Raw genomic sequence first — 27275 nt, 5'->3', positions numbered from 1 at the left:
TTCTACAAACAAAATATGGTATCAACGCTGAAATTCTATTTTATTTCCTCCCTTCTTCCCCTTAAGCTTTGTGGAAGGTGGTGGTTGTCGTTGTCTCCTTCATAGCCTCACCAGACGAATCGCTTACTCTACGGATCGTCTTCCAAGCAGCAAGACTCTTCTCGGTAAAAGTACCAGTGCTCTCAATAAGCGAAGTGCGACCGAAATTCAATGTTCCCAGACTAGGGGAGGGGCTTGGCATCGGGTTGGTCGCTACGATCTTGGTTTGGACACCCATCTTGGCTTGGCCGTCAAAAATGTTGGAAAAGGTCGATGTGCCGCTGCTACTGCCGAGACGGGGTGGACCTTGACTGATACCCAGGAAGCTGTTGTTGCTGTTGTTGTCGTTGGGTTGGACTGCGCGGCGGCGACGCCAGAGCCAGAACATTACGGCGCCGACGATGATCAGAACCACGAGAATGGCGATACCGATACCAATACCGGCTTTGGCGCCAGTGGACATTCCCCCAGAGCTGGCCTTGTCGTCGTCAGAATCGCCGTTTCCTGAACCACCTCCACTTCCGCTACCGCTTCCACTGCCTGCATCGCTGTCGTCGTCTTCAGGTGTCATGTAATCCTTGGGGTTACCCTCAGTATCCTCGATACCACCAGTACTAGCCCTTTTCTCCTTCTCGTCATGGTCTCCAACACAAGTATACTTGCCCTTGACGATCTTCTTGACATTTGCGTCAAACCAACTGCAATCCATGGACTTGTCACCCACGACCTTGAAGTCTCCAGTCACTTTCTCCAGGTTGAAGAACTCGACGTTCGTGAAAGGTCCCTTGATCGAAATGGTGCCGGCGGATTTGAGAGCGTTTGCTGTAATGTTGGTGAGTTCGTCGTTGCCGCTGATGTCCAGTTCATCCACGTAAGTAACTCTGGGCAGAGCAAAAGTCGTGAGCGATGGGTTGTCTTCCACGGTAATGGAACCGTCCATCTCTTTCAAGAGCGGAATAGTAAGGTCTTCAAAAACGTTTGACGAGAAAGCCAATGCACCCTTGACCTTGTTCAGAGACGAAAACTCAACCTTCTTGAGACCCTTGAAATCCGAAGTCGCAGTGGTAGTGCTATTTCCGATGGATGAAAGGTAAGGCAGAAACACAGCACCATCCTGACCGTTGGAGGAGATAGACATAGTCGCAGCGTTTTCTAGGGCTGCGAGGCGGATCTCGGTAAGGGCGCCGTTCTGATTGAACTCGAGGTTTCCCTTGACCTCCTTGAGTTTGGGAAATGACACTCTCGTGAGAGCATTGTTGCCCTTGACACTGAACCCCTTGTTCGCGTAGGTAAGGGCTGTGACATCCAACTCCTCCATGTTCTTGTTTGAGTCAATCATAAAGTCCCCATTGACGGTATGCACTCCTCCAAGCACCAACTCCTCAACTTTTGTCTCGGTAACTCTCATCTCAGAGCCCACCTCAATATCCTTCTTATGCTGAATATTCAGCTTTGCGAATGCCTTGGTGATGACATAGCCCTTGCCAACTGACTCCAACGCATCAAACAGCAACTCAAGCTCCTCAACTGTCTTGTCTTTTCCAGTTCCGGTATTCCATATCGTGAATTCGCCCTCGATAGATTTTAAACTCGATGCTGTGACGGTTGTCTTCTTAGAATGGTGGTGGGGATAAATGACCAAGCTGCCGGTCAGAGAGCTAATGGTACCCAAATCCACTGCGGCTTTGATGGGGGGCCATGATTCTGGGCTCTTGTCGAAGAGAAGCGATAATGAACCGTCGACATCTTTACATGTTGAAATTCCGTCTTCGCCATCGGGGGAGTCGATAATCGTGTAATTGCCAGAGATATCGCAACCTAAATTGTCGCGTCAATTGAGGTCCAGTTGGGTCCTACGCAATTTGGTGGATAGGGGGCATGTCTCCACTATCACCACTGAACAGGGGACCTGTACTCACCAGCAGCTGCAAACCGCAGAAACGACAGCGCCAAAAAGGCAAAGCTACTTTTCGGAGCCATATTCGACTCTTTGCCCTTCCATTTACAACAGCGGCCGTAAGAACCAGAAGTTATCGAGAAATGGAGATGGAAGCTGGGGTCACCCTTTTAGTTTTATTCATCTTGCCTGGACAGTGACAGACCCCTGTCTCTCCTTAAAATTGCAACCGACGCCGCGCCAAGAGAAATTGGTTTTCCTACCGCTAGCTCACGCCACCTACGCGCTAAAAGGGGGAACTTTTCAGGTGAGGATGCACTACGCAGGCGGACTCTGTAGCGAAATGTCCTTTTGGGTATCAAGGCCGTTGTGCAAAGTTGAGCTGTCAGTTACAATTTGGCCGGTGCTGCGGGTGGCTTCTATTAGGCCCGACGGAAACTAATTATTTGGATGGCTTGGCGGAGTCCAGAGTACATGGAAAGTGTCGGGATGGAGTGGACGTTTCCGTTTCCTTGTGGGTTGTTTATCACGGCAGATGAGTGTTTCTTCCATAGCATAACGTGGTATTACGGCCAGCCCGTATCACACAACCCTGGCTCAAACATCCTGGTCGTTAATCAGCCATGTTATAAACACGGCAATGATCTAGTCGGTCCCATTCTGGAGTCCGACCACGCGGGAGGTAAGAATCCAATCTCAATCGCTGATTTAAGGCTTCCGTCTGTGATGTGTCTGTGATCACCCAGTCAAGCGAGATCAGTCGTCGCAGTGTCTTGAACTCAAATCTGCCTCCACCAACAGAATATTCGCATAACTGAAGCTCAAGTTTTATTGTGCTAAGACATGGGCAATCTCCATATCAGCGATCGGTGGTCTAGAAGACGCCATAACAAATGGCATAACTAACGTTATGCATAGATAATAGCACAGGCTAAACAAGCATAACCAAACAATTATTGTATGCCCATCATATCTGTCTAGAAACCCGGCCATAAACCCACCGGTCCTCTATTTGACACTCTCGACGCTTTATCCTTGACTAAAGAGACATTAGCAGGTGGGTGTTATCACAACTTCACAACATGACTTACATTTCTCCCATGTCAAAGGGTCCTTTAAATCGCCCTTCGCCTCCTTCCACACAACAGCGCACCAACTCGTAACCAAAAAATCGTAAAGCTTTTCATCCATATTCGCTTTGATCGCAAGACGAGGTGGCTCAACGATTTTCTTGTCCTTGTCGCGTTGGAGTTTTGTCTCGACGGCAAGGACCTGTCCAGAAGCATCTTTCCACTCAATTGTGTTGCCACGTCCTTGGTTCAAAAGATCTTTGAACGGACGTTCCGTCTTGAGTATTTCTTTATTATCTTTGTCCTCAGCTTTGTCGTCTTCTACCTTGTATCCGCCTCCGATTTTGGTAGCATCCGACATGATCGCACTCTTATAAGTCCGCTTGCTACTCGTGTAGCCCTTGATGCGCACAGTCGGCAGCGCTTTGAGCTGGATGTCGCGTTCGAAATCATAGATGTGATCCACAGTATGTCTCAATTTAGGCTCATCGCTTGAGTCGTCGACCTTGTAGCGGAACTTTTCAATGCCGTAAACGGTCCGAGTCGCGTCGCATACTGGGTTGCTCAGGCGGTAGAGAGTGCGGGTTGGTGCGTAGGCTGAGTAGATCTTGCAGTCGTCAATGACAAGAATTGGGAAGTCCTCTGGTGCTTGGAGATCATCATCTTGGGAAACTCTGGGTGCTGATTGAGGTTCGTATGATGGTGGGAGATCTAGGAGTGTTGACGATGAACCTGGAGCTGAAGACTCGGCTTGCTTGTCAAGGTCGGCCAATTTCTTTTTCTCGTCAGACATGGTGGGATGATTTCGTATAATGATTGACTTTTCTCTTTGGAGAAATGCATTCGAAGTGGAAATGTACGCCGCTTATAATCATGATTCCTCTCATGTCATGTCTGTAGGCTGAGTTAACCTACGTGGGGCTGCCGCCGCAGATTAACGTCACTTGGTTGCCATTCAAGAGGCACAGCCTCGAAGGATTTCCCAGAACAAGTTTGATGGTGGACACGTGGGTTCCTAATTGGGCATCTTTTTTGCCGCTTCAGGGTATCTTTGCAGCTGAAAGTTGGGAATCTCTGCAGATCCTGTACACGTTGACTATGATCTGCCCATAGTGGATATTGTAAGGCTGATTGATTCCTTTGATGGAACTGCTGTAGGTTTTCTGGTCGAGATTCTGCCGAGAGTTGTGTTGTCGTTCTTGGCGGTGGGAATCGTGAACTCACTATGTCGTCACGGAATTCGACCCGTTCAAGCGTGTGAGCCATCGTGATGTGTTTGATAAATACAAAAGACATATATCATTGGTAAAATCCGATGGTAAATTGATAACATCAGACATCATGATACTCAGTGATATTGTCGGTTTCGTTGCATCTATATCTGCCCCATCTGGTCGATGATTGAGCTGTTGGTCATACTTGGGCAACGACAATCCACCGTCAACTCGGTCTCAGAACATGGCAATCATCATGTTGTTGTTCTTCATGACTCACGTGAAGTCGCTTTAGCCATTTCGATCCGGAAGGCGCGATAACAAGCGCTGAGTCACGTTCGGAGTATCATCCCGAAGTCAGATAGGCGTCTCGGCTCCGACACCGATCCCGTGCCATCAACCCCAAGACATGATCACCACAATCCCCCTCACTTCTTGGAGATACAATTCACATTACACAACGCCAAAATGATGAATGAACGAGCAATCGGCCCCATAAGCCCGCAAGGCACCGCCTCACCACCCTCCTCAGGGTCTCTAGATGGCCGCTACACATCACTCATCCGTCTAGAACACTCTCATGCAGAACCAAGCTGGAAGCATCTCGGAGGTGATCGCAATGGCCATCTCTGGACATACATGTTCGGTGGACCCTACACAAACCATCAACAATGGAAGGATGCAGTTGAAGGATTCAGCAAAACCGAAGAGCCGTTTTTCTACACTGTTCTTTCTGGCCCGCGAGATGATCCTGCCTCTGAGCCTGTTGGCCAAATGTCTTATCTGAACATCGTTCCAGACCACAGAAGGGTTGAAATTGGCAACATCATCTTTGGGTCGCAACTGAAGCAGACAAGAGCTGCGACGGAGGCATTCTATCTGATTATCAAGAATGCCTTTGAGGAGTTGGGGTATCTGCGGGTTGAGTGGAAAGCGAATGCTTTGAATAAGCCTAGTCTTGCTGCTGCGGAGCGGTTAGGGTTTGTGTTTGAGGGTATTTTCAGGTATGTTTTGGAATGGTGACCTTGAGTTTGAACACTTGCTGACTTGATTAGAAAACACATGATTATCAAAGGGAGACGACGAGATACTGCTTGGTTCAGCATTACCGATGAGGAGTGGCCTGCTGCCAAGAAGGCGTTTCAAGTTTGGTTGAGCGAGGATAACTTTGATAAGGATGGGAAGCAGATCAAGTCTTTGAAAGATATCAGACAAGAGTTTGCAGACGGTAATTGATGGAGATTGGCTTTGGCAGAGGTTATCACAGGAACACCCTGGTGGTTGGGACCACAGCCCGTTTATGTATCGATCCACTTCACAATCATAATTATTGACTACGGTTTCTCAATTGAAATTGTTTCATGAATCTTGAAAACCACACCATACATAGATCATGACGAGGCTGTTATTCTTCATCGTGCAAACCAGACATCTCAACCAATACCAAGTAATGAATGGCAGTTTCGCTCACGAAAAGATGGTTCTCTCGGAGGTATAAATAACCCAATTGAAACAGCAAAGTCTAGACCTTTTTCGACCAACAAACTAGAAAGCTTCGAGACAAGTGTGAAAGCCATCTTCTGCCGACGACTTGTGTCTTGGCTTCCCCACTCAAGACAGTTATTCCAAATACCTGATTACTGATTACTGTTCAGAGCCTCGGCAACAAGTCCATCACGCGTAACAAATTACGATCATCACACGGGAAAGTCCGATCACATTGCACATTTAGAGGCAAAGTGAGAATTCCTTTTTTAGACATGCAGTTTTCTTGTTACTCAAAGATCTAGAACTCTTGTGTTACCAACAGCAGGTGACATCACAGCCTATCAATACACAATTGCTTCAGAGTCCTACAGCCAAAGAAGGAAGGAATTGCCGTAATTGTCAGATGGTGGCTGCTAAAGTTCGTGTCGATTCAAGGCTGGCTGCAGCGGCTTAAAGGCATGAAATGGCAGCTGCTTGGTTAGTTCCGCTAGACTTTCTTTAGTCAGATGTTATCAATCATTTATTGAGTACTAATGACGACCAAGAATTAACTGTCCCCTTCAATTGTCTTTCCATCATATCATATCATCTCATCATTTTAAGAAAAAGCAAAGAAAAGACAGGTCCAAGCTGAGACAGAACGGACGGCATTATCCGATCTCCCTCTCAACCTAAACCTCATGCAGTAAGACTCGCGTTGATTGGATTTCCGGCTAAAAGACCACAGTCCAGACCAGCAAACACGCGTCAAAGTTTTTCCCCCTCTGTCCGTACTCTGAACACCACTATCCTGGACTTTCTTCGTGTTCACAGAAGCTCCCTGTCGATCTCCACAACGTCAAACTCCACCCTAACATGGACGATAACAGCACGCATACCGGTCAATATCGCTCTGCCTGCGCTGAGTGTCATCGCAGGAAGCAAAAGGTATGTCATACGTCATTGGGAGCTGGTTCGGTCCAGCTTACCTTGACCTGTACTTACTCTCGGCAGTGCAATCGTGAATGGCCCTGCAATCACTGTCAGAAGCGCAAGGTCGCGGATAAATGCCGCTTCATACAGCCTAACGCGGCGAGCTCGCCGTCGGAAAGTCTTGGGCAGGGCAGTGAGAAGAAGAGGTCGCGTAGTCGCGATGATGAGGGCGACCCCGAGGTGTCCGAGCCCGAGGATGACGATGACGATGTTGAATTGGCGGCCATGGGATACGCCGCTGGGCCCCTTCTGGAGTCGCTAACTATTGATTCGAAGGTTAGTCACGAATGGAGAGCCTGTTTGACACGGGCTGGGCGTCGAAATTTCATCGCTGACAAGTGGCCAGAAACACAAGAAACCGCTGGGTCAGATCACTTGGGTTCATCCCAGTACCTGTCCTCAACTCAAGCATGCCATGGATGTTCTCCCCTCGAGAGCTCAGATGGGTAAGTGAAATCAACCAACACGAGTTTAGGTGGGCAGATCAACCTAACTGTCTCAGATGCACTTGTCCAAAACTTCTTTAACAACGTCAACTACCATTACTACATCATCTATCCACCCACCTTCCTCCAAGAGTATCAAACCTGGTGGGAACGCAGATCTCGCAACCAAACTCTCTCACTGCAGTGGACGATTCTGCTGGTCATGGTCTGCGCCTGTGCTACTCAGCATCTGGACGTTGACATAAAACCTATGGTTGAGATCGAGCTATCTGAGCCATCAGACAAACTAACTGTTGAATATCACAAAGCAGCCACAGAACTCGGAAGAGTTATTCCATTGGGGCATTGCCATCTTCTCAACATTCAGTGGATGCTTCATTCAATTTATTGGTACAAGGCTGAAGCCAAGTTTGTGGAGGCTTGGCATGTTATTGGTGCTGCCGTTCGAGAGGCTCACGAGTTGGGTCTTCACCGGACTGCCATTGCTGAAGGACTATCCGAGTTCGACCGTGAGATGAGACGGAGGGTATGGTGTATTCTGGACTGCTGGGACTGGTGAGTTGGGCAATTATAACGGCTCGAACAACGTATTAACCACCAATAGGCAATTTGCTTCTGGTCTAGGCCGGCCAACAATCATCGACCACACAGACATCAACGTCGAGCCACCAAGTCTAGCTCTAGAAGATTTCTCCCCTTCGCCACTCCTCCATATGAAACTCCAATCAGAACTAGTAACAGACCTCGCTCAGCGCTGGGGTGCCCCCAAGAACATTAGCTCATTGAAAGATATCCAAGAGTACAAATCGAGTCTCGAAGAATGGATCCGTTGTTTCCCTGCGGTATACGACGTCGACAACCCTGATACATCAAAGGATTACAAGCACAACTGGATCGTTTTCCACAGGTTTTATATCCATACCATGGCTTATCTTATGATTCTTAACCCGATGAGATCATACATGGCGCAAGACTTTACAAAGGATTCGCCGGCAGATTTGTTGGCTGTGAGGGAAGATGCGGTTCATTACTCACTTAGGAACCTGGACACGACGAACCGATGGGCGAACCACGTTTCACACCGAGATGGACGATTTCATTTTATTATCTTTTCGCTATTCGATACGGCGGCCGTGCTTTCGACGGCTATTATCAAGGATCATGATGAGACGATTCCGAGGAAAGATGAGATTATCGAGGCGGTGGACAAATCGATTCAGTTGCTGAAGCGTCTCAAGGCACTCTCGAAAACGGCAAAGACATCACATGATATCCTTGTCAAGATGGTCAACAAGATGCCACGAAAGAAGCCAGTACCACGGGAGAACGTCCTCCGCAAGAAAAAGCGTGTCGCTGCTGTGTCACGAGCAGCACCAGTTAACCCACCTGTGCAAGAACCAATTCAAGCACCTTTCCCAGCACCTACACCAGTTTTCAAGACGGAGCCAAGCTATCACCAAGAATCAGGTCAAGAATCGCAAGAAAGCTCACCAAGCTACTACGCCAGCTCTGAAGGCCCTGCAGGATCAACGCCACAGAGCAACTACTCAAACCACGACGTCCGCGACGCTTCAGCATACGCTCAGATCCCCATGGACAACTATCAAAAACCTCACCACTATATCGCCCAAGTCCCCTCCCCGAGCGCTGGCATCGACGGTATTATCCAGGGTGGAGCACTTTACTCCATGCCGCAAGTCAATCCCAATGTACCAGCCATGGTTCCCCAGCCGTACGTGGACTATCACCACCAAGACCTCAACGTAGACTACGGCGGTCTAGGCAACATCACAGATGTGGATCTCGGAGACTTTTCACAACTATGGGACTGGAGGAGTCTCAACTTGGATTTCATCCAAAGCTCAACATAATTTTATATCCTTCACTTCTTTCCCATTCTTCCGATAACTACCCAATTTCGTATTTCCTTGCGAAAAACAACATGGAGAAGTAGTATGTATAGAGATGATTTTCACGACTTTGATGGTAACTTGACCAACGTTTGGGGTTTTGCATTTTGTATTTTGACTTATATACTTGGCATTATTGGTGGAAAAGAAGTGTCTGTTTTCTATTCTCGGAGTTCATCGCTTTAGTAATGATAGGAAAACTTGGATAGGCGAGGCGATTCTATTAAGAACAAGCTAGTTGCTTCCAATCCTGCGATATACTACCTAGGTAGCGTAATTGAATAAGGAACGTTGTGGAAACAACAATGACATGTCTTCTAAGTCCGATGTCTTAAGTCGCTAGTATGTGGTCTTCGTGCATCGAACAGGATCACTGAAGTCTCTTCAGAAGGAGGATCGGTAGTGATACCAGAGATAGAGACAAGACAAGTTGAAAGGTACGTGATATGATAAGTCTCAGACCATTCTTCCTATCCTGGAAAGCAAAAGAAGAAGTCATTGAGCTCGAAAGCATGGAAGCCATGGCGAAAGTTAAAGATAGACAGCCAAAAGAACGATGGTGTTTCACAAGATATGATTCAAAGGAGGAGGACAGACACAATCTCTTAACACCTCTTCCTTCTCATATAATCTATCTCAGTGTAATAAGAGGCGCATTATGAGGAGTCACCGTGGCAACATTCAACAAAAGCTACAAGACAGGCATGGACTAAAATGGCATTATTGATGCATGCACAGCTGCCTTTCCAAAAAGGAAACTGAGATATCATGTCAGAATCTCGCAAGGGATTCAACGCCTCAACGCTGGAGTAGCCACATAGAGGCAACTTGTCTCAACTCAGATCTAGCTTTGTACGCCCCGTGCGGCTCGGTCTAGACTCTCAAGCTCTAAACTTGTCAAATCTGGAATGGCTAGCCAGAAAAAAGAAATCGAAGTGGTCAATATCCGATGTGAGACATCAGCCTGGCCAACGGTTGATCTCCCTTGGGAACCTCCCTCACATGAGCTAAGATTCCTAGAACAGTCTAAAATTCCTAGAACCAACAGAAACTTCCATTTTTCCTTATGAGATTTCTGCTCGATGTGGCTTGTCTCGCCCATTTGGCCAAAGGAGTAGTTTGTCCGGGTTTCCTTATTTCCACATGTTGGTTGAACAAAGACACTCCGCGGTAATAACAGTATATGTAGGTCTTGATGTTTTAAATGAGCTTGGTTTACAACAGCCAGCCACATAGTACGAGTCGGCCGCGAAGGTATGAGCATCAAGATTACCCCTTGCTACCGGTTACTTGGACTGACAGGTGTGTGCAAGAAGGGGCTCATCTCTCAGACTCTTTCATAAATGCTGTCTCTTCAGCCCTTTTGACCATGCATCCATTTCTGCACATCTCGTTCAGTCACTCGTTCTTTTACATTGGTTGAACCAACTCACGCTCTTTAAGCATGTCTTTCAAGTCTCTCATTCTCCCAGCGCTCTTCGCTCTTGGCAAGGCAGCTGATGATGTCCAATACGAAACTCGTACTGCTACCATCACCCAATGCTTCACTCGTGATGGTCTAGCTCCCGCACCCGTTGTCACTGGTGCGATGGCTACTGTTCACAAACCAGGTATCACGGGAGGAGCCATCATCGTTGAAGTTGACGCTCCTAACTGCGAGTCCTGCGGTTGTCCTACTTGCGTCCAGACCGTTGCATACACTACTTCCTTCCAGTGTTTCTGCGATACTGGTCTTTGTGATCAAGAGTATGTCATCACGGAAAGATACAAGGGTATGGAAGCCAAGCCGACCATGGACTCGCAATCTATTCCGTTTGGATTCACGTGTGATGTTCAGACCTGTACTACCTGCGGTCCTGAGCCTGTCACTGCGACTATCACGCACCCTGTGACCAATCGTCCTTACGACAACAATGTTGCTCACCCGACTGCCATGCCCCCTGCTGGCAAGCCTAGCAAGGGTGACAATCATGACAACGGCTCCGACTACGACAGCGAGCCCTTGGAAGACGGCGACGGTTCCAAGCCTGACAGCGACTATAAGTCTGATAGCAACGACAAGCCTGAGAACAAACCTGGCTATCCTGATGAGCCTGCTCCTGCCAAGAAGCCCGAAGGAGAACCCATGCCGGCTCCCATGCCCAAGCCTAATGAGAACGACGGATTCCACTCAGCTGTCAAGCCAACCTCCACAGCTGATGTGGACAACCCTTATCCCGGTAAGTTTACTGCATGCGATTTCCTTGATACATGGACGAAGCTAACGTTTCATAGATGCTGGAGGTGAACACCCTGTCGTTGTATCGGGAGCTGCAGGCCGAGCCTTGGGAGTTGTTGGTGCAGGTGTTGCTGCTTTTGCTCTTCTGTTTTCCCTTTGAAGTTCTATCACCGGTTTTTAATTAACTGTCTTTCGCAACTCAATAGTTGGGAATAGGCTCTATTCATGAAACAATCTTATCATTGCACTCTCCAACCATAATTAATTAGACTATTTACCCTGATATTTCGGAAATGAATGACGCAAAGCGCTTCTTGGCAGGTCGAGTGAATTCAAGATCATCACAAATAAGCATCGACGTAATTGAGCGTTAACCGCGGCTACATGGCATTTATGGTCGGGATAGAAGCTCCATTTCAGTGGGAACATCCCCATAATTGTATCAGTCTTATCACCACGAATTACCTAAACAATGGACCCTGAATCGTACCTATAGTACGCTCAGAGTCTGCCCGAGCAGAACAATACGAAAAACACATCGAGTTAGTTAATGACGGATATAACGTGTGAGGTCGAACCCTGTAATTAAAAAAAACAAGAGCTACTGTCAAGCCAATAATGATGGAGATTTCTCGGGGAGTTGAGCCTCAGCTACAGCGTACCCCTGTCCATCAGATGCCAAAAGAAGCCTGGAGCAAAAGTTCCGGTGATGTTGTTTAATCCAGGTCAGGATGATATCATGACTTGGCTATCGTTTTGGACGTTTAAACAATTAAATAAGGCCTGAAGATCCCCTATTTCGAATGATTATCATCGACAATAGAGGCACGTGACGCAAATGTTGTGCTGCAAGAGTACAGGACAACCTAGCTACCTACAGTGAAATTCCCAGTGGTCCAGGTGACCTTTTTCATTCCCCACCCTGCAAACTCACCGCCCGGCCGAGTCCCGACTGGGACAGCAGATGAGAAAGAGGCTAGACCCTCAGACTCAATATTCACAATCAGATTCCGTTCAGGGCTGAACGTTTAATCTAATCCAATCCAAATGTCATGTCGTCCTTGACCTGACCCAGCATCTACCGACAAATCCCCCCCATTGTTGGAGCATTTGCTTCGGCTTCTCAGCCTCCGTCACGAGGGGGCTTTGACTTTTTATTTCATCCGTTTCATTTCCAATCCCTCCTTCTTTTTTGAGTTACCCTTTTTGAAAATGTCCGACGAAGACGCCGAAATCCTCGGCCCCGACGGCCAACTCCCAGCCCGTGTCGACCGCGATAGAAGAGCGCCGCGCTTCAGCTGGACTCCCGCATACGAAGCAACCTTTTTCCGAAGCCTTTGCGAGAGTGTCCAGCTTGGTCTTCGCGAGAACTCCTCCTTCAAGGCCGAGGCCTGGGAGCGCGCCGCCGTCGCCCTGCAGGAGAGCCACGGCGCCTACCCTGCCAAGAGCCATCTGATCAACAAAAGCGACAATGCGAGGAAGCGGTTTCGGCTATGGCGCGGTCTACGAGAGGACCCGGAGTTTGTGTACAATCCTGTCTCGAGGACGGTAACGGCTACTGAGGAGGCATGGGCTGCGCATATAGAGGTAATACATTTCTTTGCACGGTCGCGATGGGATTGAGGGGGGAAGCGGTATCGGACAACGCTCTTGAGAGCTGGTGGCATGCAACTTCGTCAAGCACGTACTGACTCGGAGTAGAGGGAACCCCTTTCCAGGGCTTTGCGTGGTCGACCCTTTGATCACGAAGATTTCATGGAGGTTCTTTATCCAGACGTCATCGGATCCGGTGGCGCACCCAAGCGTATAATGAAGCCCAGACGGCGAACAGACGGTCCCATTAGCGACGACCCTGATATGCCGGGAACGGGTATACTCAACCTTCAAAACGATCCTCCGCCACGACCTCCCGGTCTCGAGAGTCCGAACTCTCGGCCCATGCTGGCCCAAACCCCCACGACCTCCTCTACCGGCTCAGCGACGCAGCAACGACCGACGTCCACGACTATTCCTCCTCGAGGGCCCCCGACCGTAGCAAACGCGAATGCTCTTACCCCGCCTGACGAGACCATCACACAGAGTCGAAAGCGACAGCTGCCCAGCACTAGTACACCTGTTATGTTCGAACCTTCGCCACCTACTGCTACCATACCTCTGCAATCTGCAGCTCCCGAGTCGCCCGGAAAGCGTCGACGTACTTCATCGAACGATGGCTCTCGCGCCCTCACCGCTTCCGTTCTCAACTCTTCCATGCTGCCCATGGCCGTGCGAGAGGGCCCGAGTGCCGCCTCCCCATCGCAGGCGGACAGCCAAGGCATCTCCAACGGTAATGGAGCCGCGATGGAAGAGATCGTTGAAGCTGTGCGGGCGCGAAACGTGCTACGCTGGCAGGAGGAAGCTCTGGACATCTTCTTCCGCGACTTTGCCGATGAAGACTTGGATCTGCAGGTCAAAATCTCCGAGGGCGTGCTCATCAATGAATGCAAGGCCATGGTCTTCTGCAAGATGCCCAGTCGCGTCCGACACCATTGGGTGAAGCGCTTTAAGGAGGCTCCCCATCGACAGTAAGAATGCGGATATGCAGGGTCCAACATGGATGTTGAACAGGCATGCAAGCGAAGTGACGGAACTACACATCCGACTAGCGTGAACAAAAACAAATAACAGTACCACACAAACCAACAAAAACAGGATACCACAGAAAGAGGAGGACAAGGACAAAACATCCAAAAGAGACTATGGTCTGGCGCTTATTGGGTCCATGTTGAAGATACCAAGGGTTCACGGATATGAAGCGGCGAGGCGTTTTACCGGGCAAAACATCCATCTGTTTTATATGCTTTATTGTACTAGGAGTTGCATTTTCTGTTATCCTTTTTAGCGAATCTTTGGGATAGGTGTGTTGTATCTTATGTGCAATGGAGATGGGTTGATGGGAGCGTGCGTGTGATTTTGAGTTGATACCTAATATATATAATTCTCACCTCTCATGTACGAGCTCGAAGAGTGTTGGTGATTGTGGATGTTGGATTGACTTGGTTGTGCTTGACAAAGCTGGAGCTATGTCTTATGATAGGAAGGGGTTGACTGCTAGAAGCGAGTTCCAAGATCGAGATATCAAGGTACTATATGATGAGGTTCTTGAAGAGTAATGACTTCTGATTCAGCTTCTTGGAGAGACATGCAAGCCCGAGCGAAGATCAGAATTGCATTATGGATGAGAAGATTTTCAACTGGACCTAGAACTACATACATCCATGCATACACTTAGCAACGTTCAATGAAGCAGAAGACATTTCAGAGAAGCTTTCGGGTGTGGGTTAAAATTGCAGTGAAGTACAGGGTGCCGGATGCCAGATGCCACACCAGAAGTTGAAATTACAGTGAGGTTTTTGACTAACCGTAATCATAGGACAGTGAGTGTTACAAAGCCAAGAATGGGCTGAAGACGGTGCATATATTATGCTCATGTGCTAATAAGCTGTTTTCGTATATTGTCAGTCTGATGTTACGGCTAATGGTTTAGGAACGATGTGTCTTGACGTTTTCTCTTGTCATAGCCCTGGGGAGGTTTTGAAATTGCAGTGTAGTGACACAACTTTAGGGAAATAACATGGGCAATATCATCAGGGGCGCAGTCAGGGAAGGGGTAAAGAATGCAGTGAAGTTCTTGCCTCCAAAGTAACATTAGGATGATCACTTTTGGGGTTTCCTCGCCGCCTCCCTCATTTGAAGCATCGGGAATTCGTTGTTTACACAAGAGAGGGTCGCCATACTGTTACTGGCTAGACGATGTCCATCCTCGAGACTATCGTCGAGGGTTTCTTCCATATCTATCAGGCAATAACCATCTAGTCCAACTACTGATTCCGAATGTGTCTGCACCTGGGCTTGACAGAGCATTTGATGCCCGGTTTCATGAATTCGCTGATAAGTTATAAGTTCCTATAGTTTATCAGGAAGCAGGTTAAAATTGACAGCTTTTTGTTCAAGGCTTTTCGAGGATAAAGGTTTCGGGATCAACTAGTTGAAGCTTTTCTGAAGAGCGAATCCAGTAGAGTTGACATATACAACGTTGAGGGGCCAAGTGTGAGAGGAGGTTAAATTTGCAGTGGCTCGCCAATGCAGGTCTGACGGGACAGATATGCATATATTGGTCTAAACTGGGAACAAACCAGGTCAATGAAGCACAATAATGAGTCAAGACTGCAGTGGGAATGAGACCGTGAGTGTAAAACTTAACTGGCGGTTATAAGTGAGTTAGAGCTACAGTACTAGATCCAACACGTCAGAATTAATCTCAATTTCGAGAGAGCAGCTGTGAGAGCAGTTTAGAATTACAGTGAAACCGGTCCAGATGCAGAAATATACCGGTACATGCAACACAAGTCATGAGATTAACAGAGTTGGATTGAGAAAGATAAAGGTCATAAGGTCAAAATTACAATACTGATGTATGGCCTATTTGTGAAATCAAGGAATTCCATAAGGTACATACCCATTTCCTGGTAGGTATCTAACCTGAAGTTCAACAAAGTTAGTGGGAAGGGTTAAATTTGCAGTGAAAGTGTGGAAAGATGCCATATAAAAAACACATGCTGATTGGTACCAGCTGATAAAATCGATTGGACGTGAGTAAATCGAGATCAGAGTAAGACTTGAGAACAATCCCGATAGGCCTAACCCTATCATGCCCCGGGGCGGTGTTCGAGGAATAGCAGGGTTATACATCTCAGCTTCAAGCTACAAGGGGAGCACTGTGGTGTGAAAGACTGTATGTTTAAACTTGTCTCATTATCATCTATTATATCCATCATATCATTCTATTCAAACATTAAATCGCTTTTATCCTTTCCCTTTCTTTAAGATTATATCTATCCCAGATTCGACTCCTCCTCCAAAACACCCTTCGATCTCAAAATCGGTCCCAACTCTTTCAACCTTACCGGCTTCGTCAAGAATAGATCTAGCCCACTAACCTCTGCCTCCCTCTGCGCCTCTTCAGAAGCCAGACCTGTCAACGCTAATATCAAGGCCGGTCTCAACCCCTGTGCCGTTTCGAAAGCGCGTATCCTTCGTGTCGCTTCGAATCCATCCATTACAGGCATGGATATATCCATCAGGACACAGCTATACCGGCCAGGGTCGGCTTCGTAGGCTGTTACGGCTTGGAGACCATCTGAGGCGGTTTGGTAGGGCTGGTTAAGCTTTTTCATGTAGGAGGAGAGGATCTTTAGGTTAATGAAATTGTCGTCGACGAGGAGGAATTCGGGGTTACGGAAGTAACCTTGAGTTGTTTGCGTGGGAGTTTGGTCGGCGCTGAGGGGGAAGGGGGAAGATGGATGAGTGATTGAGGTTGTGGTATTGTTAGGAACGTTGAGGGAGTCTTGGTCTACTGTTGTAGACGTGGGTGTGTTGGCGGAGGTTTGGGCTACCGTCCAGCGGTATAAGGCTAGTGAGCATGCCTTTGCAAGTTTTCGGGGTCCGAGCCTAAACGAAAGATTAGATTAGAGTATTCACATCATGTATAATGGCACTTACGGCTGGGATATAAATTCAAATACACCCGGACGGGGTGTAGTCTTGGCCCCTGAAGCATACTGATGCGCTGTGAGAGCATTCGCGCAGAGCACGATATTCGGAACATCTGGCATAGTATCGTTTGCATCATAAGGTCTTTCAAAGCCTCCTTCAGACCAAATGGCAAGATCTGGCATCAAACACGGCGTCTCGAACCCAGTGTTGACGTGCATGCCGAGCCAGTCCTTGCACATGTTCTGCACAAGTTGACATGGCGACTCAATCTTCTTCCCCGATGAGCCACCCTCGTTTTGTCCAAAATCCACAACCTTGACACGTAGTCCACGGAGCTTATCTGTTTGAGTCTCAAATTCCTCCTCGCATTGTCGAACTTCACAGTTGCCCTTGTGGCAGTCATCGCCTAGTTTCATCGGTAGTCTGACTGCCACGGTGGTTCCCTTGCCTCTTCGACTCTTGACAGAAATATGGCCTCCGAACTGTGCTGTTATTTGCTTGACGAAGCTCAGTCCGAGACCTGTACCGGGGGATAAATCATTCTCCTGAGAGAAGGGCTTGTAGAGTCCGTTCTGCAAAAAGTCGTCGCTCATGCCTATTCCTGTGTCTGAAACACTGATAGTAACCCAACAATCACTACCATCGTTTTCCATTGCACTCGTCTGTTCCAAGGATACAATAATCAATCCGGAGTTCGTATACTTGAGCGAGTTGCCGAAGAGATTCATGATAATACGGCGCACGGGTCCAGGCTGAGTGTAAAGTCCCCATGATGATCGCGAGTTGATGACTAGGAATATTTCTACGTCTCCAATCTTCGTCTCGACATTTCCTCTATCCTTTGTTGGCGCTTGGAGATCCTCGATGGCTTGCATGGTATCCATTCGGCGAATGGATGTATGACCTGGGCGTCTAGCTGGTGGTTTTGTGGCCTGAGCTGCTTGGGCCAGTGAAACATGTTGGAAATTGAAGCCAGCATATACACTCTCCAAGACTTCTTCGGCCAGAACATCAAGCTGGACAACCTTTCTAGATGACTTTGCAGAACCTCCAAATGTGGAGGATCTGGCGAGACCAAACCCATTGACCTGGTTCTGCGCACCTTCCTGTGGTAGAGGTTTGTTGACCTTCGAATATTCGAGAAGATGGTCGATAGTATCCGAGAGAGTTCGGCAACATGTCTCGATCGTCCGGACAATATTCTGCTGGGGAATAGTAAGATCTGTATCATTAAGCAGCTCAACGCTGAGAACAGCACCGTGAAGTGGCGATCTCAGCTCATGAGATAATGACCCCAAAGCATCAGTTTTAGCCTTGTCTGCAGCCAAAGCCTCTAACTTGAACGCCTCAGCGGCGGCAAGCATGCCCAGAGCTCTGAGATAACTGAGATCCAGATCGATATTGAAAACGCGTTTGATATTGCAGGTGTAGATAAAACCACCGGCGGACCAGCGTCTCTTGCGTAAATCCCAGACAGGAACGAAAGCCACACTTCGAGATCCTGGGAAGGCTTCGCGGAGAATAGTTGCTTCTCGCTGTTGTATGCGGAATATCTTTTCTTGTCTGCTGGGAATGTAGCCCCAAGAGTGACTATCGTCTTGGCCACCATCTGTCAAAGCGCGGTGGTTAGATTCATCGGATAGTTCATCAGGCTGCAGCTCTCCGTTGGCGTCAAGATTGAAGATATGACCCTTAGGATATCGACGAATCATTCGAGCAAGAAGGGCTTGGGGGAGAGAAACATGACCACGCTGCTGGCCGTTCGATGGATCCATTTCCGAAGATCCAAGTGCTTGGCATGATGGTCGTGGTCGATCCTCGGATGAGCCAGTCGTACAGGCATCTTCGCTGTCGTTGTAACTGAAAGCCGAAGGTCTTCGAATTGCCGTGTCCTCATCCATCCACTCGGTAGAAACACCCGAGGAAAATTCAAGCATGTCTGCGTTGAGGAACAGACATCCATCGGTTTCGATGGAGTCTTTGACAATCCGAGCTGCCTTGCAGAATATTTCTCGTGGAGTCTCAAGAACGCGCTGTGGGTCTTTGTAGACAGAGAAATCATCCAAGGTTGGCTGCACTGTACCGTTAGACTTATCTTGAACGCTCGTCAAGTCGGTATCAGGATCTACTGAGCGGTTGATATTCATATCTCCTAAAGCACTCTCCACATGCTCAATCTTTGGCTCTCGAGATTTGGGAAGGCCGTCGAATCGCGCGTCATGCTCCCGTTGAGCATTCGTTAGAGGTGAAGATTGTGTGTTACCCTCAACAAAAGTAGTCAAGCCCATAGCTTTCTTTTCACTGCGTCGCTGAGTACTCTTAAGGCTGATAGTCTCAAGGTGCTCCGTCACAGCCTTGGAAAGCTCTCTCATCATCCTCGAATGGCGCTTCTCCCAAGGAAGAGCAGGCTTCGTATCAATAACGCAAATAACACCAATATTGACACCCCGATCTGTCCGGATCGGCACAGCAGCATAGAATCGCGCGGCACCACCTGGTCGACAGTATGGCTTAGCCGAGTACTCAGGATGAGTTGTAACATCGTTGACGACTACAACCGGCAATTCAAGCGTAGGTTTGAATCCATCCGGCCCATCCTCAGGAGGATCATCCGAGCACAAGGTGCTTTCGCAAGCGCTATGCGAACGAGGAATTGCTGTTCCGCAGTGCCATAGAGTCTCTTGGTGGCCGTCATATCCTAGGCTGGGAATGAGAGGCGTGGTGGCTGATGCCTCGGCGATGATGTACTGATGAGTTTGGTCAAACAAAGAGATCATCGCTTTGGCGGCGCCGGTTTGACAGGCTGCTAGCCTGGCGAGGGCTGTGAAGATGACGTCTGAGCATGTGACGAGCTCAGAGGTTGGAATTGGGCATCCAGAGTCATTGTAGCGAACATTTGTAAAGAGTGAATCGTCATATCTGAATTTCAATTAGCTCCTGCCTCATCTTGAAGATGTCAAGGCGGCTCACCTAAACGTCTCCCGCTCCCTCGTGGCTTCAGAGACGACGCTTTTCCTAGGCACCTGGACATACTCTGCTGGGATGGCCATTCTCAGCTCAGCAGTCAGCACCAATTGAGGCTGAGGCTAGGTACGGATACTCGCACCAGAGATGTTGTGCGGGAATGAAGGAAGAGAATTGGATCAAGTTATTCCCTCTCTTCTCATTTCTACCGTAAAACGTTTTTTTCTCAACGGCCAAGTTAATTATCGGGTGAAAGAGGAAAAGAGCTGAAGACCAAAGGGTTTGCCACAATACGAAGGGGGGCACGGGCGAACGCCGAAGACCGGGGACTGGTTGGTTTACTCTAGACTCTACGGCACTGTCCTAGCACTAAAGAGCCCTGAATTTCCACTGAAGCTAACCTATTCTAGGGGGACTCTGAGAGCAAAAGCAACGGGCATTGGACCAAGGGTAAAAAAGTGGCAGAGTCTAGAACGGATCGATCGATTTGCATGCGTCGCCACAAATCCAGGATCGACGTATCTCATGTATGCAAGTGGAGAAGGGGGATCATAAAAGCTTCATTGCCGTTCCTTGTCTTCGGGTTCTTGTAGAGTCCCGTCCGTTTTCGCTGAGACACGACAAGACAGTTAAGTTAAGTTAGCCGATGGAGGAACATGACATTCCTATTTCTAGAATACTTCTGGATAACAAGACTCAATTGGTTGGCGTTTATAAGACATCAGTTCATAAATGCGTTGATGTTTTGACACCAAATACGATCGGATTGAACCTTATAATTGATGCATTACAGTACTGGAAATAGCATGTAAGTTGATTGATGAGTCTTGGCTGCCTTATTCTATGCATCGCTTACAGTATCATGTCTGTCTGTATCACCAACAATTTCTTCATCTTCTTGTGAAACCTTCCCTTCAGCAGGAGCCAACTCCTTACTGTCGATCTCGATGCAATCCCGTCTAGCTCGTTCATCGTCCAGTCGTCACTTCATTGCAACGTCTGTCACGTGAAATGACTGCTAGTCTTTGAGCTACCGAAGACTAGTTCGCATCCATCCGCGTGCCTTAGCTTCAACAAGCCATCGTCATTATACCCACTTCCACGTCTTTGCTTTGTCTCTCCTTCTGTCTTTCATTCAACATCCACCTCAAAACGTCACAACTTCAATGGCTTCATTCTCTCAAACTTCGTTGGCAGCTGCCATACTAGGCGCAATCTACGGGAACTACATCGCTCTATCACCACCCAATCCCAGCGACCACTCTACACCTTCAACGGGAGACTCAGTGCGTGGCTTGTTCTTGACAAAGAAACACACAACCAAAGTTGCACTAGCTCCGTGGGGTTTGCTAGCGTTGCAGAGTGCTGGTCTTGCCTTGCGCTATCCAGACATACCAGCCTCTCCCGGTTTGAACACAGACCTGATAACATGGTCCAAGGCAACAACCATACCCTTGGCGTTGATTTTCTGCGCGGGTGTCCCTTTACGGTTAATCCCGTATGCATCCTTGGGTAAAAACTTTACCTTTGCGCTCAAGGAGCCAGACCATCTGAAGACGACGGGCATCTACAGATATGTTCAACATCCAAGCTATACCGGTATTGTCATCCTTATCTTTTCCAACGTGGCTCTTCTTGGACGATTGGATGGAGCTATGAGTTGTTGGATTCCGTCAGGAATTTATGATACGTTTTGTTCCTGGATGATGGGGTTGGTTGCGCCTGTTGCGTCACTTGTTTTATATGTTGTGTGGAAACGAGTGTGTGAAGAGGAGAGGATGTTAAAAGGAGCCTTTGGTAAAGCGTGGGAGGCATGGCATGCCAAGACAGCTCGGTTTATACCTTTTGTTATGTAGACTTTCAAGACGCTGGATCGATAAAGCGGGCTTCCACAAGCTTTGTTCAGGAACTAAATAGATAGATATCTTTGTTTGTTAGTCAATCAATGTCTCCCTGAAGATTAGTCAACGTTACACAAAGACCATACATGGGGGTCACCATTAAAATATAGACTAACTAGTAGTTCTTATGTCGGTTAAAATACATTTAAGTACTTCTATTATTACTAGCCATTCATAGTACTATCTAAAGAGCTTGAATAATAAGGCTGATCGGTACATATGATCCTGTAGCTGCAGCCTCCGAACCTATACTGAGCAGATAATAAGTGCTCAAGAATTGATATCCCATGAATTGTGTCCAGACGCCCCCAGTAGCATAGCAGACGGGATCATCCTCATCGTTGAAGTTTTCGATACAATTCATTGTCGGTGCACTGCATTTCAGAGCACCTCCATCCGTCTGTCCCTGGTCGCAGGTGATAGGCACTTCATTTGTCAGGGGCGGTGTATTGCAACTATAAACCGAAGCGGACTCTGTGCCGCCGTAGAAGCCACACATCTTGACGCCGTCGACAAAAAGGGCTCCCGTACTTGCTTCAATAGAAAATACACCTGCTCCTACACCCGAAGGGTTGTACTCGCCCAACGTTATACTGCCATACTGTGGTGGGGGGAGTCTGGCTGGTGTGTTGCTTGCGCCGCCGCCTTGGCCAATTGCGTTGAAGGTTCCAAGCACTGGAGATGAGGTGGAGGTTGAAGCAACGGTGGATGATGTCGCTGCATCTGATTCTGACGTGACGGAAGATGTGATGTAAACGGGTGCGACCTCAGTTGATGTAGATACCGATTCCGTGACAGAGAGACTCGTCGGCTGGAGAGAGCTAGAGTCAGCCGAGGAAGTCGCAGACAGGGTGAGAGTTTCAGAAGTCTCTAATAAAGTTGGCGAGCCGACGGTGACTACGTCGTTGATGTTACCATACGGGTTTACCAAAAGATTATGTCTTCGCAGAACTCACCAGAAGCATTTGGCTTGCATGGACCGGCTGCTGTGCCCAGGGCAAAGGCCAGTGAGACTATAACGTTGTAGCGCATTGGAAAGGCTGGATAGAGTAACAAATGACAGGGCTGTAGCCAGCCTAAGGGGGTTTCAAAACGAAGTGAGAACAAGAGAAGAAAATCTTGGCGACGATGGGAATGGATGACATTCTCTTTTGAACTCATGCCAGAATAGGAGGGTATACGCCACCTCATTTACCAGAGGAGCTTTATTAAACTAGTGAATATTAAAGGGCATTATTGACAACGCTATCGACAACCGGCTGACGAGACTCCACTCAGCTGTATCGTGAGTAACAAACGAGAACGAACAACTACATATAGTGGTTTAGAAACAAACAAACACATAAAACTTCCATAAAGCTTCTCAGAAATCTTAGGCGGGGACTTCTGCTCAGTTCTGACACCGCCTAGAGGTTGTACCGGGGCAGCCCATCAGCCTTTTCCTTCAACCATCCTCTTGACTATTCCTCTGTGGAATAAAGCTTTGCCATTCGGGATCATTAATAATAGCCTCTCGATGATGCGAGATCTTACTTCCAGTCCGAAAGCTGCGACGATACTCCTCAATGGAATCACCCCTCTCCCGGCGCGCTATAGCTCTGTTCAGGGCGTGAGAAAATAGTTCCGATGTAGGTTTTCTCCCCCCAAGATCGCAGAGTTCCTCCACCAGGGCCGGCGGATCGTTGTTCTTCAGACGGTGTATATAATGAATCAATGCCATAGGTGGCATGGCGCGAGGACTCAGACTGCCTTCAACCGGGATGAAAAAATGGTGGTTGTATTTCATGTGATCTAGATTTTGGTCGAATGATTGGCAAATTTGAATGCAGAAAAGACATCTTTCTGGACAAAACTTTGTCGGATCATCAGGGCTTTCTAAGGCACGCTCTTCCTCGTCAGAGTTTGAGATAGATGTATTGGCTCTGGCTCTGGCTCTCTTAACTCGCTTGTCTTTTCGTTCGGATTGAGCTTCGTGGTTTTCGGAGACAGATGACTTCCTTTTCCTTTCAGATTGAGCGTTATCACTCTCGGGAGTAGACGAAGCAGAGCTGCTAGGGCCAGGCGGGTTGCTAGAAGTTATATTGGTCGAAGAGGAGCCCGGTGCATAGGAGTACTGATTTTCTTTTCCGATTCTCTTGAAGAAGTCTTCCCATCCTTTGCGAGCAACTTCCATCTCAGCTCTATCCTCCCGGGATATACCATAGTTATGCGAAGACATTATGTTTGAGTGGGTTGACAAGAGGTCGCCCTTTGAAATGGTAATAATATTCGTTCAAGAGCAAGAATGAGATAGTAAGCAGTGTCCTTTATTTATATGACCCTATATAAACTTTTTTGCACGCGGTAGAGTATTGTTCGGATTTTGTGAAGAAAGGGAAAGTATAACTCTGTCAGAGAGAATATTGTTTCATTGCCCCTAACTATAATCTTATTTTCTCAAAACTTTCAGAATCTCTGTTGCAAGCTCTGCGTTCTTAGTGAACAAATCCAACTCATGCTCCGGATATCCTGACTGGATAGCAATCACGGCGTTTAAGCCGGGTACTATATAAATAGCCTGGCCGTACATGCCAATGGCCGCGAAAGCACGGTCATCGCCCATTTGATACTCCTTGCCACCTCTACCAGTCGTCCACCAGCCGCTTTCGTAACCAAGATTGGATACAAAGTTATCTGGATGAGAGGCTCTAGGTCCAACGCTGAATTTGGCGTTTGATATATCCTTAAACCAACCCGGAGGTACATTCGGTCCTTTCCCTTCTTCTTTGATCCCATCTAGGATAAAGCAGCCAAGGCGGGCCATGTCGACTAAAGTGGCAGATAGACCGCCGTGGCCATCGACGTGACCTGCTGCAGTGGTCCTTATATACCCGTCGTACTGCATACCCGCAGGTTCCCATATCGTGCGCGAGATATATTCGTCAAGGGGCTCTTTAGTAGCACGAGATATAGCTGTTGACAGCACATAGTAGTTTGGATTGTAGTAGTGAAACTCCTCCCAAGGCTCAGCTACCTTCCTCGCGGTTCTCAGCCAATTGAGAACGGCTTCAGGGTCGGTCTGGGGATAGAGCTCCGTTGCATACATAGGGTTTGGTACATCGGCGGGTCTTTCATCTTCAGACTGTTCAACGACTCCTGAGGACATGCATGATAGTGCAAGGAGTGGGACATCAGCCCAGGCAGTGCCCTTCAACTCTTGGACATGAAGAGACACAGGATCATGGACGGATAATCTCCCTTCCTGCTGAGCAATGGCCAACGCTGTAGAGACAACAGACTTAGTACAAGACTGTACATCATTCCTAGAACCCTTTGAATTTCCATGTCGATACTCTTCAAGACGAATAGCATCGTCTTGCACGACGACGCAGCCTGTTAAACCATATCGGCGCATAAACTTGTCAAGGTCGATATCAGAGTTTTCTTTGAGGGCAGCAGGGATGTTCAGTGAGTCATCTCGTGTGAAGCGTCTGAGATAAGAGCCATGTCTGATTTGGGTTGTGCGGTTTTGGAAGGTTTCTTCACGGAGACGGTAGAGAAGAGGGGTGTAGGCTGGGTCGGCTGAGTGAATTGAGGACAGGCTGAAACTGCCTATCTGATCACTGAAATGTGGTAGGTCCCCCATTTTGGCGATGTTTTGCTTGGAGGAACTTGACATGGAAGTGAGGATATTCAGATTTTAAACTAATTCGGAGGTTAGCATCCGAGTGTTAGTGTTAGCAGCGGAGATAGAAGCCGGTGATTGATCACAGACTCATCTGCCTCCAATCAAGTTGTTTGGTGGTGCCCACCCGAACTTTGAGACTACGGCGATGCTGGCCGAAGCCAACCGGCTGTTGTCCTCCGAGCAGCAATATCAAGGAAGCACGATGATTATGCATGGAAATTTATTTTATACGAAATTATATTCGTACGAAGCTGTCTCAATTTTAAGAAAGGATGTTCTTTAAGGAAACACCAGAGTATAATGGGTATATTCCTGGAGAGAACTGCAGCATTTGAGGGCCTTGCTGACCAGAAGCCTTTCCGACATCAACTCATGATATCAATATTTCAGGAACAACATTTATATGATTTTTCTAACTAGGGAACAGCCTGTGCAAATGATGTGTTAATATCGGCCGCGGTATCAAAAGTAGGTCCGGAAAGATAGGTAACGATTACATATATGCCGAGGTTGGGGTAGCTCGTCGATCACTTCACTTGCTTTCTCTCACAACAATCACTGTCTTCTACTCCCATTCCGAAACTCAGCATGCTCGAAGTTCACTGTTCTGGGACGCCATACGAGGTATGCTTGTCATACAGTATCAGAACGAATACTAATAACATAAATAGATCGGTCATCAGCATGGCGACACAGCCAAAGATAAGGTATTAGGTTCTCTTTCTTTCTACAAAGATCTATTCCAAGAAACATGTTCAATGGACTGGGAAGCCGTTCGCCAAGAAGCCAAGAAATATATCGAACCTCTCCAGAATCTATCACCAAGCCATGTCGAGGAAATGAAAGGGATAGCCGAAGGTGCGGGTGTTGATCTCGTGGACATCATAGCCCTCAACGTCCGAACAGAGATCACTTTCAGTCTTTTCACAAGTGTTCCTGCTCTTCCAATTCAGACAGATGGGTGCACGAGTGCTGCGTACCGCCAACCAAACGGCGATGTGCTTTTGGCACAGAATTGGGACTGGCAGCCTCGACAAGCGCCGAATCTGTTCATTTGCCATATCTCCCAGACTGGAACAGATATACCCGATATTTCGATGGTTACAGAAGCAGGTGTGATTGGCAAGATTGGTATCAACTCTGCAGGAGTTGGAACATTGTTGAACGCTATTCGAGCTCGAGGCGTCGATGAGACAAGACTTCCTATTCACATCGCACTCAGAACTGCTCTTGAATCCAAATCAGCGCGAGAAGCGGCAGACAAGCTATACAGGACAGGAACAGCCGGGAGCGGCCATATTCTCGTCTCCGATCCACACGAAGCTATAGGTCTGGAGTGCACGAGCATAGGTATCAAAGAGATCAACTTCGATACCAACGAAACTCTAGTTCATACCAACCACTTACTCCTCGATCATCCTGGTGTTGATGAGCCAGGCTGGCTACCCGATTCTAAAGGTCGACTGGCCCGCATTTCTGAACTTCTTAGAGAGAAGATTGCCTCTACGGGCGTCGATCATAAGTCTTTCTTTGAGCTGTTCAAGGACGAGCAGGGGTACCCGGCGTCAATCAATCGAGATATGACCACTCATGGAGACGGAACAACGACTTTGTTTAATATTAACATGGATTTAGCCAAGAGGAGGGCCATTGTACATTTGGGAAGGCCAACCGACTGGACCGAAAGGATAGAACTGTCGCCTTGAAACACTCTCAGTAGTAGGTATCGGAATGAGTCACATGTTGACTGTATGACAAACCTGTGGAATGAACCTCTGATTATGAACGTTCCCCTTCGACTGCCTCCTTGTTGAAGCCCCGGCTCATGCCAACTGGGAACGCACAGTGAGCTTAAACTCCAACGATATTTCCCACCGCGTAGGAAATGAATGAAATAAAGCAATTTCCTTCTACAGATCAATTGATAGAAAGAAATGAAAAGGCAAAAACATGC

At 47.8% G+C, this 27275-nt stretch overlaps 9 protein-coding genes across 9 annotated transcripts; 5 read left to right on the top strand and 4 right to left on the bottom strand.

The window, feature by feature from the left end:
- Positions 1 to 61: 61 nt before the first annotated feature.
- FIESC28_02587 (uncharacterized protein) lies at positions 62 to 3799 on the bottom strand (the record flags this gene model as incomplete). The annotated part of the gene is made up of 2 exons (XM_031156736.1): positions 62 to 1857; positions 3028 to 3799. 2 exons carry the CDS (start codon positions 3797 to 3799, stop codon positions 62 to 64), a joined length of 2568 nt encoding a protein of 855 aa, XP_031019245.1.
- Positions 3800 to 4688: 889 nt separating this feature from the next.
- Positions 4689 to 5456, top strand: FIESC28_02586 (uncharacterized protein; the record flags this gene model as incomplete). Its single annotated transcript, XM_031156735.1, has 2 exons — positions 4689 to 5224; positions 5276 to 5456. The coding sequence occupies 2 exons, from the start codon at positions 4689 to 4691 to the stop codon at positions 5454 to 5456; spliced, it is 717 nt and encodes a 238-aa protein (XP_031019244.1).
- Positions 5457 to 6563: 1107 nt separating this feature from the next.
- On the top strand, positions 6564 to 8997 carry FIESC28_02585 (uncharacterized protein; the record flags this gene model as incomplete). The annotated part of the gene is made up of 5 exons (XM_031156734.1): positions 6564 to 6635; positions 6735 to 6956; positions 7027 to 7126; positions 7183 to 7681; positions 7731 to 8997. The coding sequence occupies 5 exons, from the start codon at positions 6564 to 6566 to the stop codon at positions 8995 to 8997; spliced, it is 2160 nt and encodes a 719-aa protein (XP_031019243.1).
- Positions 8998 to 10480: 1483 nt separating this feature from the next.
- FIESC28_02584 (uncharacterized protein) lies at positions 10481 to 11414 on the top strand (the record flags this gene model as incomplete). The annotated part of the gene is made up of 2 exons (XM_031156733.1): positions 10481 to 11255; positions 11311 to 11414. The coding sequence occupies 2 exons, from the start codon at positions 10481 to 10483 to the stop codon at positions 11412 to 11414; spliced, it is 879 nt and encodes a 292-aa protein (XP_031019242.1).
- Positions 11415 to 12466: 1052 nt separating this feature from the next.
- On the top strand, positions 12467 to 13822 carry FIESC28_02583 (uncharacterized protein; the record flags this gene model as incomplete). Its single annotated transcript, XM_031156732.1, has 2 exons — positions 12467 to 12841; positions 12956 to 13822. 2 exons carry the CDS (start codon positions 12467 to 12469, stop codon positions 13820 to 13822), a joined length of 1242 nt encoding a protein of 413 aa, XP_031019241.1.
- A 2306-nt stretch (positions 13823 to 16128) lies between these two features.
- Positions 16129 to 19839, bottom strand: FIESC28_02582 (uncharacterized protein; the record flags this gene model as incomplete). The annotated part of the gene is made up of 3 exons (XM_031156731.1): positions 16129 to 16744; positions 16796 to 19708; positions 19760 to 19839. 3 exons carry the CDS (start codon positions 19837 to 19839, stop codon positions 16129 to 16131), a joined length of 3609 nt encoding a protein of 1202 aa, XP_031019240.1.
- Positions 19840 to 21838: 1999 nt separating this feature from the next.
- FIESC28_02581 (uncharacterized protein) lies at positions 21839 to 23872 on the bottom strand (the record flags this gene model as incomplete). Its single annotated transcript, XM_031156730.1, has 3 exons — positions 21839 to 22551; positions 22611 to 22667; positions 23188 to 23872. The coding sequence occupies 3 exons, from the start codon at positions 23870 to 23872 to the stop codon at positions 21839 to 21841; spliced, it is 1455 nt and encodes a 484-aa protein (XP_031019239.1).
- Positions 23873 to 24082: 210 nt separating this feature from the next.
- FIESC28_02580 (uncharacterized protein) lies at positions 24083 to 25279 on the bottom strand (the record flags this gene model as incomplete). The annotated part of the gene is made up of 1 exon (XM_031156729.1): positions 24083 to 25279. One exon carries the CDS (start codon positions 25277 to 25279, stop codon positions 24083 to 24085), a length of 1197 nt encoding a protein of 398 aa, XP_031019238.1.
- A 630-nt stretch (positions 25280 to 25909) lies between these two features.
- On the top strand, positions 25910 to 27027 carry FIESC28_02579 (uncharacterized protein; the record flags this gene model as incomplete). Its single annotated transcript, XM_031156728.1, has 2 exons — positions 25910 to 25945; positions 25993 to 27027. 2 exons carry the CDS (start codon positions 25910 to 25912, stop codon positions 27025 to 27027), a joined length of 1071 nt encoding a protein of 356 aa, XP_031019237.1.
- Between the last annotated feature and the right edge of the window lie 248 nt (positions 27028 to 27275).

Source organism: Fusarium coffeatum, assembly GCF_003316985.1.
Source record: "Fusarium coffeatum strain FIESC_28 chromosome Unknown BRIP53273_contig_55, whole genome shotgun sequence".
NCBI lineage: Eukaryota > Fungi > Ascomycota > Sordariomycetes > Hypocreales > Nectriaceae > Fusarium > Fusarium coffeatum.
The sequence above is the reverse complement of the archived record's forward strand: the minus strand, read 5'-3'. Positions and strand labels throughout refer to the sequence as shown.